The 22,224-nt window shown below is 55.8% G+C and overlaps 1 protein-coding gene and 1 non-coding gene across 2 annotated transcripts in view; both read right to left on the bottom strand.

Annotated features, from left to right (window-relative positions):
- Nucleotides 1-16,935, bottom strand: part of PLXDC1 (plexin domain containing 1) — a 36,126-nt gene extending 19,191 nt beyond the window's left edge. Inside the window, exons 1-9 of the mRNA XM_064733720.1 lie at nt 16,797-16,935; nt 15,607-15,731; nt 12,181-12,324; nt 11,396-11,469; nt 9,875-9,984; nt 8,735-8,853; nt 8,549-8,648; nt 6,290-6,385; nt 4,066-4,147 (exon numbers count right to left, since the gene is read on the bottom strand). Coding sequence (XP_064589790.1) covers nt 4,066-4,147; nt 6,290-6,385; nt 8,549-8,648; nt 8,735-8,853; nt 9,875-9,984; nt 11,396-11,469; nt 12,181-12,324; nt 15,607-15,731; nt 16,797-16,851 — 905 coding nt within the window. The 5' untranslated portion in view covers nt 16,852-16,935. The remainder of the gene's footprint in view (nt 1-4,065; nt 4,148-6,289; nt 6,386-8,548; nt 8,649-8,734; nt 8,854-9,874; nt 9,985-11,395; nt 11,470-12,180; nt 12,325-15,606; nt 15,732-16,796) is intronic.
- Nucleotides 16,936-17,166: 231 nt separating this feature from the next.
- On the bottom strand, nt 17,167-17,238 carry TRNAC-GCA (transfer RNA cysteine (anticodon GCA)). The gene has a single exon. It is a non-coding gene; the product is annotated as a tRNA-Cys (tRNA).
- Between the last annotated feature and the right edge of the window lie 4,986 nt (nt 17,239-22,224).

Below are 22,224 nucleotides of genomic sequence, written 5' to 3'. Positions count from 1 at the left end.
TAAATAAACTTTGAGATTAGAAATGTTGATTTAGAAGTGATATGGAATAGGGCAGACATTGTTGAGAGAAAAATGAAATTAGAAACAAGTTTCAAAAGGTGGCCTGGCAATTAAAAATGGATAGTTTCAAGAAACAATAAAAAGTGAACAATATTATATAATAAAAATTTATATTTTTATATATATATATTTTTTTTTTTTTAATGAAATGTATATAATAGAAGTTGCATTGTAGTAGGAACCATGAGGGGTAATTTTGTAATTTTCGATTATTATCTTTAAGGCATTTACAGCATCGTGGGGCTAAAACTGATAGCCAAAGGGAGAGGGGAAATGAGGAGAAAAGGAGAAGAAAATCAGGATAAAAGAGAGGGGGAAATGAGGAAAAAAGAGAGGGAAAACAGGGGAAAAGGAGAGGGAAAAACAGCGGAAAAGGAGATGGGAAATTGGGAGAAAAGGAGAGGGAAATTGGGAGAAAAGGAGAGGGAAATCAGGAGAAAATGAGAGGGGAAAATCAGGATAACAGAGAGGGGAAAATGAGGAAAAAAGAGAGGGAAATCAGGGGAAAAGGAGAGGGAAATTGAGGAGAAAAGGAGAGGGAAAAATTGGGAGAAAAGGAGAGGGAAATGACGAGAGGAGAGGGGAAATCAGAAGAAATGAGAGGGAAAACCAGGATAAAAGAAGAGGGAAATGAGGAGAAAAGGAGAGGGAAAATCAGGGGGAAAGGAGATGGGAAATTGAGAGAAAAGGAGAGGGAAACATCAGGAAAAATGAGAGGGGAAACCAGGATAAAAGAAGAGGGAAATGAGGAAAAAAGGAGAGGGAAAATCAGGGGAAAATGAGAGGGAAATGAGGAGAAAAAGGAGAAGGAAAAATCAGGAGTAAAGGAGATGGGAAATTGGGAGAAAAGGAGAGGAAAATGAGGACAAAAGGAGAGGGAAATGAGGAGAAAAGGAGAGGGAAAATCAGGGGAAAAGGAGAGGGGAAACTGGGAGAAAAGGAGAGGGAAATCAGGAAAAAAGGAGAGGGAAATGAGGAGAAAAGGAGAGGGGAAAATCAGGAAAAATGAGAGGGGAAACCAGGATAAAAGAAGAGGAAAATGAGGAAAAAAGGAGAGGGAAAATCAGCGGAAAAGGAGATGAGAAATTGAGAGAAAAGGAGAGGGAAATGAGGAGAGGAGAGGGGAAATCAGAAGAAAAGAAGAGGGAAATGAGGAGAAAAGGAGAGGGAAAATCAGGAGAAAAGGAGAGGGAAACGAGGAGAAAAGGACAGGGGAAACGAGGAGAGAGGCCCGGGCCGAGTTTGAGTTTCCGCTCCCCGCACTCGGTGCCAGGGCAGGGCTGTGACACCCACGAGGCTCCCTGGGCTCCTTCCAGCAACATCTGCACAGGAAAAACACGGCGGGAGCTCCAGCTGACATCAGGCAAACTCCAGCCCGAGAATTCCCCGCAGGAACAGCGCTCTGACCTTTGGAAAGGCCCAAACCCCCAAAAAAACAACCCCTGCGAAAAAAAATCCATTTACCCGCCGGGGACAGGAGAAAAACCGCAAAGAAAACTCCGAGATCTCCAGTTCCTGTCACAATCATGGGCTCAGCAGAGGTTAAAAAAAAATAAATTTACAGATTTTTATTATTGTGGGGTTGGAATCACGAGGTTGGGATGGCGGCTCCAAGGCTGGAGCTGACTGGGGAGGATCTGCAGCAGCCAGGGGTGACAGCAGCCCCTCCTGCTCCAGAGCTGCGCTTCCAGAACGTTCCTGCCACTGGGAAGCTGAGATGTCCACAGGGACACAGGGCTGGCAGCCAGGGGACAGGAGGGAACAGCAGCAGCTGGGTGAGAAAGGGTTAAAGGGGGTGGAAAAGGGTTAGAGGAGGGTGAGAAAGGGTTAGAGAGGAGGGTAAAGAGGCGAAAAGGGTAAGGGTGAAAAGGTTAAAGGGGGTGGAAAAGGGTTAGAGGAGGGTGAGAAAGGGTTAGAGGAGGGTGGAAAAGGGTTAAAGGGGGTGAAAAGGGGTTAAAGAGGGTGAAAAGGGGTTAAAGGAGATGGAAAAGAGTTAGAGGAGGAGGGAAAGGGGTTAAAGAGGGTGAGAAAGGGTTAGAGGAGGGTGAGAAAGGGTTAAAGAGGACGAAAAGGGGTTAAAGAGGGTGGAAAAGTGTTAAAGGAGGGTGGAAAAGGAAAGGTGGAATTAAAGAGGATGGGAAAGGGTTAAAGAGGGTGAAAAGGTAAGAGGGTTAAAAGGTTAAAGAGGTGGAAAGGGGTTAAAGAGGGTGAGAAGGTTAGAGGATGGGAAAGGGTTAAGAGGTGACAGGGTTAACGAAGGTGAAAAGGGGTTAAAGGAGATGGATAAGAGCTAGAGGAGGAGGGAAAAGGGTTAAAGAGGGTGAGAAAGGTTAGAGAGGGTGGAAAAGGGTTAAGGGGGTGAAAGGGTTAAAGAGGGTGAAAAAGTGTTAAAGGGTGGAAAGGGTTAAAGGAGGATGGGAAAGGGTTAAAGAGGATGAAAGGGGTTAAGAGGTGAAAAGGTGTTAAAGAAGGTGAAAAGAGGTTAAAGAGGAGGGAAATGGTTAAAGAGGGCGAGAAAGGGTTAAAGGGAGTGAAATAGGGTTAAATAGGGCGAGAAAGGGTTAAAGAGGGTGAAAAGGGGTTAAAGAGGGATAAGAGTTAAAGGGGGAAAGGGTAGAGGGGTGAGAAAGAGTTAGAGGAGGAGGGAAAGGGTTAAAGAGGGTGAGAAAGGGTTAGAGGAGGGTGAAAAAGGGTTAAAGAGGGTGAAAAGGGGTTAAAGAGGGTGGAAAAGGGTTAAAGAAGGTGAGAAAGGGTTAAAGAGGATGGGAAAGGGTTAAAGGGGGTGAAATAGGGTTAAATAGGGCGAGAAAGGGTTTAGAGGAGGGTGAGAAAGGGTTAAAGAGGACGAAAAGGGGTTAAAGAGGGTGGAAAAGTGTTAAAGAGGGTGGAAAAGGGTTAAAGGAGGTGAGAAAGGGTTAAAGAGGATGGGAAAGGGTTAAAGATGATGGGAAAGGGTTAGAGGAGGGTTAGAAAGGGTTAAAGAGGGTGGAAAAGGGTTAAAGAGGTGAAAAGGGTTAAAGGGGGTGAGAAAGGGTTAAAGAGGGTGGAAAAGGGCTGGGATGGGATTCCCAGAGCAGCTGTGGCTGCCCTGGATCCCTGGCAGTGTCACCCTGTGACAGTGGGAGGTGGCCCTGGTGGCCCTGGGGTGGCACTGGGGTGGCACTGGGGTGGCCCTGGTGGCACTGGGGTGGCACTGGGGTGGCACTGGGGTGGCCCTGGATGGGATTTGAGGTCTCTCCCCAACCCAACCCATTCCAGGCTCTGACAAATCCCCATTTCCCAAACCCCTGGAATCGGGGAACCAGCAGGACAAGGAAGGGTTTGAAAACAAAGCTCAGCCCAAACCAGACCCAGCCTCGAGTTCTGTCACCAAAGCCACCCCAGCACCAGAATGTCCCCTTGCCACAGAGCCACCAGGGTGTCCCAGGGCTGCTTTGGGGTGGCTCAGGGGACACGGAGGGGGTGGCAGAGCGGGGTTGGCACAGGATCTGTGTTACTGGGTCCCCTCCCCTGGCGCCGGCTCTCAATCAACCCTGCAGCTCCATCTCATTAAACCTGCTCGGCACAGCCCTGCCCGAGCTGGGGGAGAGCAGGGACAGCTCCACGTCCTCCGTGCAACCCCAAAAAAATCACAAAATTCCACCCCAAACCTCTGCTGGCCCCATTCCTGCAAACAGGGGCTGTCCCCAGCGCTGTCCCCTCCCTGCTGTCCGTCCCCTCCCTGCCCTTCCACCGATCCCAACCCAAATCTGGACAAATTTCCGTCATTTTTAAGCTCGCTGACAAAAATCTGAGTCCTGCCTCAGGTCCCAGCTTGCTCCAGGACTAAAAAAACCCCCAGGAAATGCAGCTTTGGAGTGGCTTGGAATTGGAGATCAGGTCACGGCTGAACGCAACTGTGGGGCCGAGAGCGGCACTCAGCGCCCCAAAAAACAACAAAAAAGGGGAAATTATCCCAGAAAAAGGATGGAAAAAGCAGCAGGGGAGAGGGGATGGGGGCAGCACCTCTGCAGGACGTGGCACCAGCTGCAGTTGAAGGTCAGCTCCGAGCTCAGGCACGTTTCACAGCTCCGGTGCTGCAGGCAGGCCATGCGGGACAAAAATAGAGGGGAGAGATGGGGAGACGGTGCAGCAGGCTGCGGACAGCAACAGAGAGGGAAACACAAGACGGCTACCCGACACTGCCCAGGACAGGGCCAGCTGATCCCTGGGGACCCCAGGGTGGGCTGGAGACCCCAGGGTGGGCTGGGGACCCCAGGATGGGCTGGGGACCCCAGAATGGGCTGGAGACCCCAGGATGGGCTGGGGACCCCAGAGTGGGCTGGAGACCCCAGGGTGGGCTGGGGACCCCAGGGTGGGCTGGAGACCCCAGAATGGGCTGGGGACCCCAGGACAAGGTGAGCTGGGGATCCCAGGGCAGGATCAGCTGCTCCCTGAGGACCCCAGAATGGGCTGAGCTGGGGACCCCAGGATGGGCTGGAGACCCCAGAGTGGGGCTGAGCTGCACCCCAGGAACCCCAGGACAAGCTGGGGACCCCAGGACAGAGTCAGCTGCTCCCTGAGGACCCCAGGATGGGCTGGAGACCCCAGGGTGAGAGTGAGCTGGTCTCTGGAGACCCCAGGCCAGGCTGAGCTGGGGGTCCCAGGATGGGGTGAGCTGCTCCCCAGGAACCCCAGGATGGGCTGGAGACCCCAAGATGGAGGTGAGCTCCTCCATGGGGACCCCAGGACAGGCTGAGCAGCTCTCCAGGGACTCCAAGATGGGCTGGAGACCCCAGAGTGGGGCTGAGCTGCTCCTCAGGGACCCCAGGACAGGCTGAACTGGGGACCCCAGGATGGAGTGAGCGGCTCCCCAGGGACCCCAGGATGGGCTGGAGACCCCAGGGTGGGGCTGAGCTGCACCCCAGGGACCCCAGAACAGGCTGAGCTGCTCCCTGGGGACCCAAGGACAAGCTGGGGACCCCAGGACAGGCTGAGCTGGGGACCCCAGGATGGGCTGGAGACCCCAGAGTGGGGCTGAGCTGCTCCCCAGGAACCCCAGGACAAGCTGGGGACCCCAGGACAGGCTGAACTGGGGACCCCAGGATGGGGTGAGCTGCTCCCCAGGGACCCCAGGACAGTCTGAGCTGCTCCCCAGGGACCCCAGGATGGGCTGGAGACCCCAGGGTGGGGCTGAGCTATTCCCCAGCGACCCCACAATGGGGGTGAGCTCCTCCCTGAGGACCCCATGATGGGGTGAGCTGCTCTCTGGGGACCCCAGGATGGGCTGGAGACCCCAGGGTGGGGCTGAGCTGCACCCCAGGGACCCCAGGACAGTCTGAGCTGCTCCCTGGGGACCCCAGGACAAGCTGGAGACCCCAGGGCAGGCTGAGCTGGGGACCCCAGGATGGGCTGAGCTGCTCCCCAGGGACCCCAGAAGGGGCTGGAGACCCCAGGGTGGGGCTGAGCTGCACCCCAGGGACCCCAGAATGGGGGTGAGCTCCTCCCTGAGGACCCCATGATGGAGTGAGCTGCTCTCTGGGGACCCCAGGATGGGTTGGAGACCCCAGGGTGGGGCTCAGCTGCACCCCAGGGACCCCAGGACAAGCTGAGCTGGGGACCTCAGGATGGGGTGAGTGGCTCCCCAGGGACCCCAGGATGGGTTGGAGACCCCAGGGTGGGGCTCAGCTGCACCCCAGGGACCCCAGAACAGGCTGAGCTTCTCTCCAGGGACCCCAGGACAGCCTGGAGACCCCAGGGTGGGGCTGAGCTGCTCCCAGCTGCCATCACCCCCTCCCTCCACCACCCCAAAGACCCCAAATGTTGGGAATTTAGCTGACTAGAGAGACTGGAAAAGTACAAAACCGTGGCTAATTCCAAGTCCTGCACCTGCATAGATAGCGTGTCCTTGGGCCTAGCTGTGGTAGGATAACAAACAGTGAAAGAGACATGAGAAAAGAGAGATGTAACCCCTAAGGAATGAGGAAGAGTTCATGGTATAGTTTAACCAATAGATTGCTTGGCTTACAGAATATTCATAAGCTTATTATTTGCTGAATAAGTGTTTGATACTTTCTTCAATAAATTGGACTGGGCCTGTGATGAACCATCTGGTGCCCTGGTCTCCTTCCTACAACACCCAAACCCCTGGAGATGGGCACCACCACCACCAGCCCTCCTCACGCTGGGATCCAGGGCCTGCTGGGGTTTGTGGGGGGCATTTGGGGTGCCCAGGGGCAGGGGCACTCACTGGGCAGCGGGGTGAACTCCACAGCTGACCGGCTGCTGATCCTGCTGGTGTCCAGCTCCACGCGGTGGTACTCGTAGATTGTGCGGCGCCGCGACTCTGCAACGGAGTTGGAGCTTTAAACCGGGCTAAAACCCCCCTGAAAGGCTTAAACCCCCTGCCCAGGGCTGGGCCAGGCTTAAACCCCCCTGCCCAGGGCTGGGCCAGGCTTAAACCCCCTGCCCAGGGCTGGGCCAGGCTCTGGAGGAGCTGCTGAAAGGCAAAGGTGGCCCCAGGTGTGGGGTTGTGCCCTTGCAGGAGGGCTGGGCTGGGAAATGGATTTGTAGGAAATCCATTCTCAATTCCCAATTCCACCCTCAAAATCCAAATTCTCCAAAGCTGCCAGGAGTGAGGATGGGTTGGGGTTTGTGTCAGCTGTTCGTTAAGGGGAAAACTGAAAAAAAAAAAGCCAAAAAACCACTTATAATGTGTTGTAATTAGGAAATAATTGGCTTCTGGTTGTGATGGAGTTAATGATAACATCTGTGTTGTCCCACCCTTCACATGAGACTGAAAACAGAATAAATTTTTTTAAAAATCCTCTCAGTTGTCCTATCTCTGGGGCAGAAAAATCTTCATCCAACGGGCTGGGAGCTGACCCTGCCCAGCCCAGTTCAGCCCAGTCCAGCCCAGTTTAGCCCAGCCCAGCCCGGGCCAGGCTCCAGCCCTGAGCCGCTCCCAAACAGCTCCAAACAAACATCACTGGGCTCTGACTCACTCCCCCTGACGCCTCAGTTTTTAATTTTTATATTTTTTTAGATTCTGTGCTGTTTTAGTGTGTGGGTCTGGGCTTCATATTATGGGATGGTGAGCTCCGTGCACAGAGCAGGGAGACAAAACAATTCCTGCTCCAGCTGGGCACCAAGGACAAATGATCCAAATCTCAGCCCCAAGAGCACAAACACCGTGGGCTGGAGAGAGAAAAACAAGGATGGGACTGCCTGGGCTAAAGCTGGAATGGGACAATTAAATCCAATATGCAAATGGAGCAGAATAAAAGTGAGACCTCGTGAGCAGTCGTGCATTTTGGGACTATTTGGGTTCATTTTGGGTTCATTTTGTGACCATTTTGGTTCACCTTGGGTGCAGCCCTGGCTGGATCCATGGAGGAGATGCTTTCAATAAATCCCTGCTTTATTCTGGAATTCTGGCCTCAGTTCCAGCTCAGCCTTCTCAAGGCACCTCCCAGGGCTCCTGCAGCTGCTTCCCCCCAAAAATCTCCTCCTGCCTCACCCCTTTGGAATTGAGGAAGGGCTGGATTTCCCTCCTCTTCCTCATCCTCATCAGCTGGGAATGGGGGAAAAGCTCCTGCAGGTTGTGGACTGGGCAAAGCTCCAGCCAGAGCGTGAGGCCATGGGGAGATGCACCCCAAAAGGGGATTCCAAAATGGGATCCCAAAAAGGGGTCCCAAAAAGGGAGCCCAAAATGGGATCCTGAAAAGGGGTTCCAAAATGGGATCCTGAAAAGAGAACCCAAAAAGGGAGATCCCAAAAAGGGAGATCCCAAAAAGGGAGATCCCAAAAAGGGAGATCCCAAAAAGGGCTCCCAAAAAGGGGTCCCAAAACGGGCTCCCAAAAAGAAGTCCCAAAAAGAGGTCCCAAAAAGGGGATCCCAAAAAGGGGATCCCAAAAAGGGGTCCCAGAAAGGGGTCCCAAAAAGAGGTCCCATATAGGGGATCCTAAAAAGGAATCCCAAAAAGGGGATCCCAAAAAGGGTCCCAGGGAACATGAGGGGCAGGCAAACCCCATAGCCCTCCTCACACTCGCTGGGAATCCAAGCAGGGCATCCTCCCACCCTGAAACCCCCCAAGACGAAGATCCCACCCCAAAACCCCCAAGATGAGGATCCCACCCCAAAACCCCCAAGATGAGGATCCCACCCCAAACCCCCCAAGATGACAATCCCATCCCGAACACCCCCAGACGAAGATCCCACTCCAAACCCCCCAAGACGAGGATTGCACCCCAAAACCCCCAAGATGACAATCCCACCCCAAAACCCCCCAAGACGAGGATCCCACCCCAAAACCCCCCAAGACGAGGATCCCACCCCAAACCCCCCAGGATGAGGATCCCACCCCAAACCCCCCAAGACGAGGATTTCACCCCAAAACCCACAAGATGACAATCCCACCCCAAACCCCCAGGACAAAGATCCCACCCCAAATCCCCCAGACGAAGATCCCACCCCTCTCCCCGCGGGCTCAGCTCCCCAGGCGCTCACCAGGCACGTCGGGAGAAGGGTTGAGCACCATGAAGGCGTCGGAGAGCCCGGCCTTGACCGGGTGCTGGCTGGCGCTGATCTGCAGCACTGGCACCGGGATCTGCAGGGACACAGGGTGGCACAGAGGCTGGCACACATCCCAGGCATGCCCAGCCCCACGGGAACCCTCCTGCCCCGTCCCCTCACCTCCTTGTAGCCGAACACGATCCTCCCGCTGCTGTGCAGGGCGGCCTGGAAGGTGAAGCTGCCCATGTCCTCCTTGCCCTGCAGGTAAACCTTGTCCCACTGCACCACAAACACCGTCCCTGGGGGCGAGCACAGCTGCTCAGGCCTTCCCTCTCCCCCTGCTCCATCCAACCTCCACCCCACAACCTGCACAGCCACTGGGAGTGGAGCAAAGCGGGCTGGGGAGAGAGGGATGGGGACAGAGAAGGGATGGGGACAGAGAAGGGATGGGGAGAGAGAGGGATGGGAGAGAGGGATGGGGACAGAGAGGGATGGGGACACAGAGGGATGGGGACACAGAGGGATGAAAAGAGAGGGATGGGGACAGAGAGGGATCTTCTGATCCGTTCCTGCCTCAAGGGTGACTGTCGTAGATATCTTTTATAAAAATTCTTTTCTTTAAGATTTTTCCTCCTGAGAAGCTGAGAGGCCTCAGGAACAAAATGCAAACATTGATTATCTGCTGCTGTGGAATGCAAGAGGTGCATCTCTGATTGGCCCATGTTGGTTGTTTCTAATTAATGGCCAATCACAGTCAGCTGGCTCAGACAGAGAGTCTAAGCCACAAACCTTTGTTATCATTCTTTTTTATTCTATTCTTAGCTAGCTTTCAGATGAAATATTTTCTTCTATTCTTTAGTATAGTATGGTATATATTACTGTAATAATAATGTATATTATTAATATAATATCATAATATATATTATTAATGTAATATAATAATGTAATATTATTACTATATTACATTAATAATATATTATTATATTATATTAATATATTATATTAATATATGTTATATTAATATATATTATTAATGTAATATTAGTAATGTAATGTATATTAATGTAATATTATTAATGTAATATAATAATATATATTCTATATTCTATAGTAATATTGTATTGTAATAATAATGTATATTAACATAATAATAATAATGTATATAATCTATAGTATATATTAATGTAAAATATATAATAAAATAATAAATCAAGCCTTCTGAAACATAGAGTCAAATCTTCATTTCACAGGTGACAGAGCTGACACAGGAGGGTCTCCAGCCCACCTGGCCGAGGGGGGATCAGGGGGAGCTGCTCTCACCATTGTCCAGGTACTGCACGGTGGAATTTCGGGAGTAGCTGGGGTTGAAGTTGGCCATGAGGGGGGCGAGACGGGTGGCGTGTAGCTGGGTGGATTGAGTGTGAAGGGAGCTGTACTCCCGGGGCCCCGGAGTGGCTGGGCAGAGGATGAAGGTCACCTTCCTCCTTCCTGCCTCACCCGTCCCTTTTGTTGCCCCTCTGACCCCGCGGTGCCGCCCCGGTCTCTGCAGGAGCAGAGGGAGCAGCAGCTGCTGACTGCCCGAGGAGATTTGGGGTGCAGGGAGGGCTTGGAAGGGCTGGACCCCGATCTCTGAGCTCGCTGGGGCTCAGGGATGGGGGGTGAGGGTAGAGCCAGTGCCAGAGCCATGCCCAGGGCCTGCTGTGGGCATTGCATCCCATCCTGTCCATCCCATCCCATCCCATCCCATCCCATCCCATCCCATCCCATCCCATCCCATCCCATCCCATCCCATCCCATCCCGTCCCATCCTGTCCATCCCATCCCATCCCGTCCCATCCCATCCCATCCCATCCTGTCCATCCCATCCCATCCCATCCCATCCCATCCCATCCCATCCTGTCCATCCCATCCCATCCTGTCCATCCCATCCCATCCCATCCCATCCCATCCCATCCCATCCCATCCTGTCCATCCCATCCCATCCCATCCCATCCCATCCCATCCCATCCCATCCTGTCCTGTCCATCCCATCCCATCCCATCCCATCCCATCCCATCCTGTCCATCCCATCCCATCCTGTCCATCCCATCCCATCCCATCTCATGGATCCCATAGATCCCATCCCATGGATCCCATCCCATGGATCCCATTCCATCCCATTGATCCCATCCCATGGATTCCATCCTGTCCCATCCCATCCCATGGATCCCATGGATCCAATTCCATCCCATCCCATCTCATGGATCCCATAGATCCCTTCCCATGGATCCCGTCCCATCCCATTGATCCCATGGACCCCATCCCATGGATCCAATCCTGTCCCATCCCATCGATCCCATGGACCTCATCCCATCCCATGGATCCCATGGATCCCATGGATCCCATCCCATTCCACAGATCCTATGGACCCCATCCCACAGATCCCATCCCGTCCTATGGACCCCATCAATCCCATCCTATCCCATCCTGTCCATCTCATGGATCCCATCCTGTGGATCCCATCCTGTCCATCTCATGGATCCCATTCCATCATGTCCATCCCATCCCATGGATCCCGTCCTGTCCTGTCCCATCCCATGGATCCCATCCCGTGGATCCCATCCTGACCATGCCATCCTGTCCTGTCCCATCCCATGGATCCCATCCCATCACGTCCATCCCATCCCATGGATCCCATCCTGTCCTGTCCCATCCCATGGATCCCATCCCGTGGATCCCATCCTGACCATGCCATCCTGTTCTGTCCCATCTCATGGATCCCATCCCATCACGTCCATCCCATCCCATGGATCCCATTCCATCACATCCATCCCATCCCACAGATCCCGCGTCCCGCCCCGCTCACCGCCGGTGGCGATGGTGACCTGCCGCAGGAGGTGGCCGTAGAAGGGGAAGTCAAAGGACAGGACAATCCTCTGTGGGGTGGAGAGAGGGAGAGACACAATCAGCCCTCGGGAAAAACTCTGGGAATGGGGAGAGAGGGATGGGGAGAGAGAGGGATGGGGAGAAAGGATGGGAGAGAGAGGGATGGAGAGAGAAGGATGGGAGAGAGAGGGATGGGGAGAGAGGAATTGGGAGGAAGGATGGGAGAGGGATGGGGAGGAAGGATGGGGAAAGGGATGAGAGAGAGGGATGGGAGAGAGAGGAATGGGAGAGAGGGCTGGGAGAAGAGAGGGATGGGGAGAAGGGTGGGGAGAGAGGGATGGGGGGGAGGGATGGGAGAGGGATGGAGAGAGAAGGGTGGGGAGAGAGGGATGGGAGAGAGAGGGATGGGGAGGAAGGATGGGAGAGGGATGGGGAGGAAGGATGGGAGAGAGAGGGATGGAGAGAGAAGGATGGGAGAGAGAGGGATGGGGAGGAAGGATGGGGAAAGGGATGAGAGAGAGGGATGGGAGAGAGAGGATGGGGAAAGCGATGGGAGAGAGAAGGATGAGAGAGAGGGATGGAGAGAGAAGAGTGGGAGAGAGGGACCCTGCAAGTTCCTTCATCCCTGGGACACCCAGGAGTCCCCAAACACTTCCCAAACCCTGGAACTTCCCAAGCCTCTCACAGGGACCCCACTGCCCATGGAGACACAGGGGGACACCCAGGGCTCACCCAGGGGACAAAGGACACCCGGGGCTCACCGAGGCCTGCCGGTGCGTGTTGGACAGGATCCCGTGCACCCTCACGTGGCTCCCGTTGGCGGCCGCCAGGTCCACCCAGAGCTGGCGGCGCCGCGCGTCCCCCGGGCCGTAGAACCGCGACACGTAATAGCTGTGGTTGTCCTCCTGTGGGGACAGGGGACACGGTGGCACAGGGTGACCGCGGGCTGGGAGGGTGCCCGACACAAAGTAGGGATGAATCCGGGGAAAATCGGGGGAAAAATCCCGGAAAAAAACGGGAAAAACCTGGGATAAACACAGGATAAATCCAGGGAAAGTCCAGGGAAAATCCGGCATAAATCCAGGCATAATTCCAGGCATAAATCCAGGGAAAATCCAGGGAAAATCCAGGGAAAATCCAGGGAAAATCCAGGATGGTATGGATAAATCTGGGATAAACTCAGAATAAATCCAGTGTGGAAAAGTAGGGATAAATCCAGGAAAAATCAAGGAAAAATCCGGGAAAAACCTGGGATAAACACAGGATAAATCCAGGGAAAGTCCAGGGAAAATCCAGGGAAAATCCAGGGAAAATCCAGGGAAAATCCAGGATAGTATGGATAAATCTGGGATAAACTCAGAATAAATCCAGTGTGGAAAAGTAGGGATAAATCCAGGAAAAATCAAGGAAAAATCCTGGAAAAATCCCGGATAGCATGGATAAATCTGGGATAAATTCAGAATAAATCCAGTGTGGAAAAGTAGGGATAAATCCAGGAAAAATCAAGGAAAAATCCTGGAAAAATCCCGGATAGCATGGATAAATCTGGGATAAATTCAGGATAAATCCAGCATAGGAAAGTAGGGATAAATCCAGGAAAAACCCTGAGATAAACCCAGGGAAAAACCTGGGATAAATCCAGGGAAAAACCTGGGATAAATCCAGGGAAAATCCTGGGACATACCCAGGGAAAACCCAGGGAAAATCCTGGGATAAATCCAGGAAAAAGTCGAGATAAATTCAGAAAAAAATCTGGGATAAATGCAGGAAAAACGTGGGATAAATCCAGGGAAAAATTCAGGATAAATCCAGGAAAAATCCAGGATAAATACAGAAAAAAATCTGGGAAAAATCCCGGAAAATTCCTGGATAAACCCAGGAAAAACCCAGGGTAAATCCAGGAAAAAATCCAGGACAGACCGAGGAAAAACCCAGGGAAAATCCGAGATAAATCCCAGATAAATCCGGGACAATGTATTTGTTTTAGTTTAGGGTAAATTTGGGAGAGAATTTTGAATGGTTTTTTTGGAAAGTAGGTTTAATTCTTTGGGGCTTTTTTAATTGGTTTGGGAAAAAAATATTTTTTGGAGAAAAGTGGAAAAATTTGTTTATTATATAATAAAAATTTGAAAAATATTAAATAATAAAATAAATAATAAAATACCCCAAGTTTGATGGGATTTCATTATTTATTTTATTATTTAATATTGTTCAAATACTCCCAAACTTGGGGTATTTTGGGAGGAGAGAGGGGAAAATCCCCTCCAGGCCTTGCACAGGGTAAGATGCACCTGTGACCTTGTCCGTGGCCCCAATCCAGGGGCAGATCCCAAAAATTCCCCAGGAAATTGCTGCTTTTCCCTCCTCAAGCACCATCACACCCTCCCTGCGGTTCCCCAGCATCCCCAAAACGTCACTGGTGGTTTTGGGGTATTTTTAAACATTTCCACCCTGGGATTTTTCGTGGTTGCTCTCCGTCCCTGAAGGATGAGCTGGAGCAGAGTGAAAGAAGCCACTTTGTCCCCTGAGTGCCACCAAAACCAGCGGGACATGTCATTGTCCTCCAAAAACCCCTCCCAACCCCCAATGAGAGCGCAGGGAACTCCCGCGGCCGCCACAAATAACCCGGAGCTAATTGAGGGCGGCTAATTAGGCTGGGAGAGCCGGGGGAGGTGTCCCACAAGGTGACACCGAACCGAGGACCCCCCTCGACACCAGGGGACAGCGAGCGGCGTTGTCCCCGCGTGTCACCGAAGCACCCGGGGATGGAGCGGGCAGGGCTGGGAGGGATGCCGGGGTTGTAATTAGCCACGCTGGGTGTAATTAGCCACTCTGGGGTGTAATTAACCCCTGTGGGATGTGGGATCCGGGATCCAGCCACACATGGAGCTGGAGCCGGACTGGGGACAGATCTGGGGTCCAGAGCGGGTCCGGGGCATGGATCCGGACAGGGATCCGGGGCGATCTCGGGGCTGTAATTACCCACTCTGGGTCTAATTATCCTCTCTGGGGTGTAATTATCCCCTGTGGGATGTGGGATCCAGCCCCACAGCGGAACCGGAGCCGGACTGGGGACAGCTCTGGGGTCCAGAGCGGGTCCGGGGCACAGATCCGGGCAGGGATCCGGGGCGATCTCGGGGCTGTAATTATCTATTCTGGGTCTAATTATCCTCTCTAGGGTGTAATTAACCCCTATGGGCTGTGGGATCCAGCCCCACAGCGGAACTAGAACGGGACTGGGGACACCTCTGGGGTCCAAAGCGGGTCCGGGACACGGATCCGGGCAGGGATCCGGGGCATCTCGGGGCTGTAATTATCCATTCTGGGTCTAATTATCCTCTCTGGGGTGTAATTAACCCCTGTGGGATGTGGGATCCAGCCCCACACGGAACCGGAGCCGGACTGGGGACAGCTCTGGGGTCCGGGGCACGGATCCGGGCAGGGATTGGGGTACAGATCTGGGTGGGGGTCCGGGCGATCCTGAGGCTGTAATTATCCTATCTGGGGTGTAATTAACCCCTATGGGCTGTGGGATCCAGCCCCACACGGAACCGGAGCCGGACTGGGGACAGCTCTGGGGACGGGAGGGGATCGGCAGCGGGTCCAGGCCCGGATCGGGCACAAATCCGGGCAGGGGTCCGGGGGCTATCTCGGAGCTGTAATTATCCATTCTGGGTCTAATTATCCTCTCTGGGGTGTAATTAACCCCTATGGGATGTGGGATCCAGCCCCACAGCGGAACTAGAACCGGACTGGGGACACCTCTGGGGTCCAAAGCGGGTCCGGGGCACGGATCCGGGCAGGGATCCGGGGCGATCTCGGAGCTGTAATTATCCACTCTGGGTCTAATTATCCTCTCTGGGGTGTAATTAACCCCTGTGGGATGTGGGATCCGGGATCCAGCCCCAGATGGAGCTGGAGCCGGACTGGGGACAGATCTGGGGTCCAGAGCGGGGTCCGGGGCACGGATCCGGGCGGGGGTCCGGGTAGGGCTGGGAGGGATGCCGGGGTTGTAATTATCCATTCTGGGTCTAATTATCCTCTCTGGGGTGTAATTAACCCCTATGGGCTGTGGGATCCAGCCCCACACGGAACCGGAGCCGGACTGGGGACAGCTCTGGGGTCCAGAGCGGGGTCCGGGGCACAGATGCGGGCGGGGGTCGTGGCGGGGGTCCGGGCACACTCACCACGATGCGGGTCTCGTTGGCGGGCAGGGTGTCGATGGCCAGGCTGCCGCCGCCCAGGTCCTGGCTGATGCGGGTCCCCTCGGCCGCGTCCCGAGCCCTCCGTCCCTCGCTGCCGGGGGGGCGTCCTGGGGACACCCGGGGAGGGCTCAGCCGTGTCCCCCAGCAAGGCTGGGACAGGAGTTTGAGGGGGCTGAGCTCGGTGAGCAGGGATGGAGAGGCGGGGAAGGGACAGGGACGGGTGACAGCGACAGCGGCCGGGGGGGGACAGCTGGGGACAGCACCCACAAATGGCAGCGGCAGCCACCCCAACTGAAGTGACACCAGTGCGACACCAGCGTGACACCAGTGTGGCCGTGTCCTCGGTGTCCCCAAGCATCCCAAGCTGGGACGGGCTCCAGGTGTCCGGGCAGGTGCCAAGGAGCCCAAATCCGCCTCCCTCCGCCCCGCACGCATCCCCCGAGCCCCGCGGAGGCCGGAACGCGGCTGGGGAGTGGGGGGGGGAGGATAAAAAAGGCATTTGGGACCAAATCTGCCGAGAATCAGGAGGTTCCTGGCAGCGCGGCGCGGCGCGGGCGGGGGCGGTGGGGACGGCAGCTCGCCCACGGCGGGGACACAGCCGGGACGTCTGTCCCCAAACGGGGACACTGCACAGCCCCCCCCAGCCCGGGGGAGCGGGGTCCCACCGCCGCCCCATGGGAGTTAATTGCTAATTGCTGCTTAATGAGCTCCCGGGGCTGGGCTATGCTGCCAGGTCTCCGGGAGGGGAAACTGAGGCACGGGGGGGAGCAGGGCTGGGCTGGACGTAGGGATAAAGGGGGGGTTCTGTGCCTGGGGGGCACAGAGGGGACAGTGCGGGCAGGTGTGGGGTGTCCCACAGAGCAGAGACCCCCCCAAAAGCTCCCCAAAATCTCAGCCCCAGCCGTGCCACGGTGGGGAGGGGGGAATCCTACATGGGGACCCCCCAGCAGCGAGAGCAGCCCCCCCGCTTTATCCCAGCGCTGCCCAGCACAGATTGGGGGGTCCGGGCACCCCAATTTGGCTGCGGAGATTTTGGGGACCCCCACCCTCGGTGGGGGGGGCACGGAGACACCCCCAAAGCTCAGCAGAGGGAGGGGGGGGACACACAGACCCCCGGACAGACCCCCAGGGCATTGCGGGGACCCCCCCAGCCCCCCCTGCACCCCCCGTACCTGCGGCCAGCGCCCCTTGGAGCAGGCAGAGCAGGAAGAAGCCCCCCCAGAGCATGGTGGGGGTCGGGGGGCTCAGCGCCCCGCCATGGGCCGGGACCCCCGCGAGCCGCGCACCGAGCGGAGCCGGAGCCGGAGCCGGAGCCGGGCGGGGCCGGGGGCGGGCCCGGGGGTGGGGATGGAACTGGGAAGGGCTGGGATGGGATGGGAAGGGAAAGGAAGGGATGGAGCCAGAGCCGGCAGCAGGACCCCCGTGCGCTCAGGGGCTTCGGGAATGTTCGTTCATCCCCGTCCCCTCGTTGTTGGGGTGTTTGGGGGGAAAATAAAAGGGTGAGAAAAAGAGTAGGGAATCTCGAAAAGGGTAACGAAAATAAGGGGGCACCCGGATTTGAACCGGGGACCTCTTGATCTGCAGTCAAATGCTCTACCACTGAGCTATACCCCCGCTGCACAGCCGTGCTTACCGCCGGGAATTGTATTGTCAGTAAGCCAAAACACCCCAAAAATATGGACACCCTTTAACTCCCGATAATCCCCAACTACGGACACCCCCAATCCAAAACACCCCACAAACACCGACATCCCCCACCCATTGATACCCAGTCAAAGACACCCCTTAATCACGGACACCCCTAAATCACTGACACCCCACACCCACGGATAGCCCGAATCACGGACACCCCTAAATCACTGACACCCCACACCCACGGATAGCCCGAATCACGGACACCCCTTAATCCAAGGCACCTCTCAATCCAAGATACCCCCAACCACTGACACCCCCAATTCAAGACACCCCACAAACACTGGCATCCCTCACCCACAGATAACCCCCAGTCACGGACACCCCTTAATCCAAGACACCCCACACCCACGGACATCCCTCAGGGACACCCCCACTCACGGCTGCTTTTTGGGGTTTGGGGAACCACTTGGGATGCCGAAGTGAAATTTGGGGATCCCCGGACTGTCCCAACTGCGGGCAGCGCTGGGGTGACCCCGCTTTGGGCTGCGGGGGGGGCTCTGGGCTGATCCCCCCCCCCCACTCAGGGACACCCCCACACTGACACCCCCACCCCACTGTCCCACACCCCGATGTCCTTCCCCGGCTCCCCCCGAGTACCCCTGGGTAGACACAGACCCCAAACCCCAAACCTCAAAACCCCAAAACCCCAAAACCCCAAACCCCAAACCCCAAAACCCCAAAACCCCAAACCCCCAAAACCCCAAACCCCAAACCCCAAACCTCAAAACCCCAAAACCCCAAACCCCCAAAACCCCAAACCTCAAACCTCAAAACCTCAAAACCCAAAACCCAAAACCCCAAACCCCAAACCTCAAAACCCCAAACCTCAAAACCTCAAAACCCCAAAACCCGAAACCGCCAAAAACCCAAACCCCCAAAACCCCAAAACCCCAAACCCCAAAACCCAAAACCCCAAAACCCAAAACCCCAAACCCCAAAACCCCAAACCCCCAAAACCCCAAACCTCAAAACCTCAAAACCCCAAAACCCCAAAACCCCAAAACCCCAAACCTCAAAACCTCAAAACCCCAAAACCCCAAACCCGCAAAACCCCAAACCCCCAAAACCCCAAACCCCAAACCCCAAAACCTCAAAACCCCAAACCCCAAACCCCAAACCCCAAACCCCCAAAACCCCAAACCCCAAACCCCAAACCCCAAACCTCAAAACCTCAAAACCCCAAACCCCCAAAATCCCCGGCACCTCCAGCCCCTCCATGATTTTTGGAGGTGCAGGGACCCCCCCCAAACCGCCAGACGGGTGTTTTGGGGTGGCAGAGCCGCCGTCCGGGACCCCCGGGGGGGCGCTGGGGGGGGGGGGGGTTATCGCGACATGTCGCGCAGCGGGGGACGGATGGGGACAGTGATGGTGTCCCGGAGCGGGGTCAATATTTGCTCCCAAATCCGCTGGGCAAACACGGGGAGAGGATGGGGGGGGATGGCGGATCCTGGCGGCCCCGCCGGTCCCGGAACACCGGGAGGAAAATTTGGGGTCACCCCATTGTGGATGTGTCACCCCCAGAGTGTCCCGAGTCACGGCTGGGGAAACTGAGGCACGGAGAGAGCGGGAATGGCCCGGGAAGGGTGAACGTAGGGGAGGGGGTCTCCAAATTGTCACCTCGGGGTGTGGGGTCACACAGGACACCCCAAAATGCCACCCTGAACTGTGGGGGCACACAGGACACCCCAAATTCATCATTCTGAGGTGTGGGAGCACACAGGACACCCCAAACTGCAACCCCGAGCTATGGGGGCACACAAGGCACCCCAAACTGTCCCCAAAATCATCTTTCCATGGTATGGGGTCACACAGGGCACCCCAAATTGCATCCAAAATCATTCCAAACTATGGGGGCACACAGAGAACCCCAAACTGTGCCCAAAATCATCATTCCGACCTATGGGGACACACAGGCCACCCCAAAATGCCACCCCGAGCTATGGGGGCACACAGGACACCCCAAACTGCACCCAAAATCATTCCAAGCTATGGGAGCACACAGGGTACCCCAAACTGTCCCTAAAATCATCATTACGACCTATGAGAACACACAGGACACCCCAAACTTCCCCCAAAATCATTCCAAACTATGGGGACACACAGAGAACCCCAAACTGCACCCAAAATCATCATTCCATGGCGTGGGGTCACACAGGACACCCCAAACTGCACCCAAAATCACACCCCAGCCATGGGGGCACACGGAGAACCCAAATTGCACCCAAATCCCACTTCAAGCCGTGGGGACACGCAGGACACCCCAAATTGCACCCAAAATCATCACCCCGAGTCTGGGGCACAAAGGACACCCAAAATCACCCCCCCGAGCTATGGGAGCACACAGGACACCCCAAACTGCCCCTAAAATCATTCCAAACTATGGGGACACACAGAGAACCCCAAACTGCACCCAAAATCATCATTCCATGGTGTGGGGTCACACAGGGCGCCCCAAATTGCATCCAAAATCACCACCCCGGGCTATGGGGGCACACAGGACACCCCAAAATGCCACCCCGAGCTATGGGGGCACACGGAGAACTCCAAACTGCACCCAAAAATCACCACTGCAAGCCGTGGGGGCACGCAGGACACCCCCAAATTGCACCCAAAATCATCACCCCGAGGTCTGGGGGCACAAAGGACACCCAAAATCACCACCCTGAGCTATGGGGGCACACAGGACACCCCAAAGTGCACCCGGATGGACCCGAAGTGTATTGCAGAGCTGGGGGGGGGGGGCGCTGGCGCGGAGCCCCCCGCGCGTTTGGGGACCCGGAGGTGGCACCGTCTGGGGGACGCGGGGGTGGCACCGTCTGGGGGACGCGCTCGGGGGGACCCCGCGGGCTGCGATAAGGGCAGGGCGATAAGGGCCGGGCTCGCAGCCCATTCGCGGCCGCGTTAGCGAAGGTGCCAATCCCGTCACCCCCGTGGGGAGGGGGCGACACGGGGGACACCCAAACACGGGGCTGGTGCCAGCCCTGTGCCCACCTCCGTGCCCGTTTTGGGGGTCGCAGCCTTTGCACCCCAATTTTCCCTCTCGTTCCCACTGTAAAGGGGAAAGAAAAAGGGAATTGTGAGGTTGGGGGGCACAGGGTACCCCAAAGTGCTCCCAAAATCTCTCTGAGCTATGGGGACACCACAAACTGCACCCCCTGAGTTATGGGGGCAAACAGGGAACCCCAAACTGCACCCAAAATCATCATTCCAAGGTGTGGGAGCGCACAGGGCACCCCAAATCAGTACCCCGACCCATGGGGGCACACAGGGCACCCCAAACTGTGCCCAAAATCGTCATTCCAAGGTGTGGGAGCACACAGGGCACCCCAAATCAGCACCTCGAGCCTTGGGGGCACACAGGGCACCCCAAACTGTGCCCAAAATCGTCATTCCAAGGTGTGGGGGCACACAGGGCACCCCAAATTACACCCAAATCCATGTCCATCATCACCCCGAGGTGTGGGGGACAAAGGACACCCCAAACTGTCCCCAAAATCATTATTCTGAGCTATAGGGGCAGACAGGGAACCCCAAATTACACCAAAAATCACCACCCCGAGGTGTGGGGGCACACAGGACACCCCAAATTGGTGCCCCATTTCATCATCCGAGGTGTGGGGCACACTTTTGAACCCCAAGCTGCCCCCCAAAACATTATTCTGAGCATGGGGGCACAGGACACCCCAAATTACACGAAAAATCACCACCCCTGAGCTTGTGGGGGCACACGAGACACCTCAAATGCACCCAAAATCACCACCCCGATGTGTGGGGGCACAAGGGACACCCCAAACTGCACCCCAAATTGCCACCCCGAGCTATGGGGGGCACACAGGGCACCCCAAATTTCCCCTCCCCCGAGCTGCGGGGGCACATAGGACCCCCCAAATGGCCCCCAAAAATCACCATTGTGGGGTGGGGGAGCACACGGGATACCCCAAACACACAGGGCGCCCCAAATTGCATCCAAAATCACCACCCCGGGCTATGGGGGCACACAGGACACCCAAAACTGCCCCAATCATTCCCAAGCTAGGGAGCACATAGGAACCCCAAAAAATCACATTCTAGGTGGGGTCCACACAGGGCGCCCCAAATTGCATCCAAAATCACCACCCCGGGCTATGGGGGCAAACAGGACCCCCTAAATCACCACCCCGGGCTATGGGGACACACAGAGAACCCCAAACTGTGCCCAAAATCATCATTCCGACCTATGGGGACACACAGGCCACCCCAAAATGCCACCCCGAGCTATGGGGGCACACAGGACACCCAAAACTGCACCCAAAATCATTCCAAGCTATGGGAGCACACAGAGAACCCCAAATCATCATTCCAGGTGATGGGGTCACACAGGCCCCCAAATTGCATCCAAAATCACCACCCGGGCTATGGGGACACACGAGAACCCCAAACTGCCCAAAATCATCATCCGACCTATGGGACACAGCCACCAATGCCACCGACTATGGGGGCACACAGGACACCCCAAACTGCACCCAAAATCATTCCAAGCTATGGGAGCACATAGAGAACCCCAAAAATCATCATTTCCATGGTGTGGGGTCACACAGGGCGCCCCAAATTGCATCCAAAATCACCACCCCAGCCATGGGGGCACCCAGGGCACCCCAGGCTGTGCCCAGGGCTGGCGCCGGGAGCCAGACTGGCCCCGGGGGGGGCTGTTTGCAGTGGGGCCGGTGCCCCCCCCGAGGGGAAGGCTGGCAATTATGGAAATCCCTTAAGCCCTGATTGCCTCCTCCCACCCCATTAGCCGGGCAAACACTTTTAGCAGCGGGGTGCCAGCTCGCCCGTGGCTACAAAAACCCCGCGGGCCGGCCGGGCTGGCACTGCCACCGCCAGCACGCCATGGTGACACCGCCCGCCGTCCTCTGCCTCGTC

This window comes from Zonotrichia leucophrys, chromosome 27 (assembly GCF_028769735.1).
Source record: "Zonotrichia leucophrys gambelii isolate GWCS_2022_RI chromosome 27, RI_Zleu_2.0, whole genome shotgun sequence".
In the NCBI taxonomy this organism is placed as follows: domain Eukaryota; kingdom Metazoa; phylum Chordata; class Aves; order Passeriformes; family Passerellidae; genus Zonotrichia; species Zonotrichia leucophrys.
The sequence above is the reverse complement of the archived record's forward strand: the minus strand, read 5'-3'. Positions and strand labels throughout refer to the sequence as shown.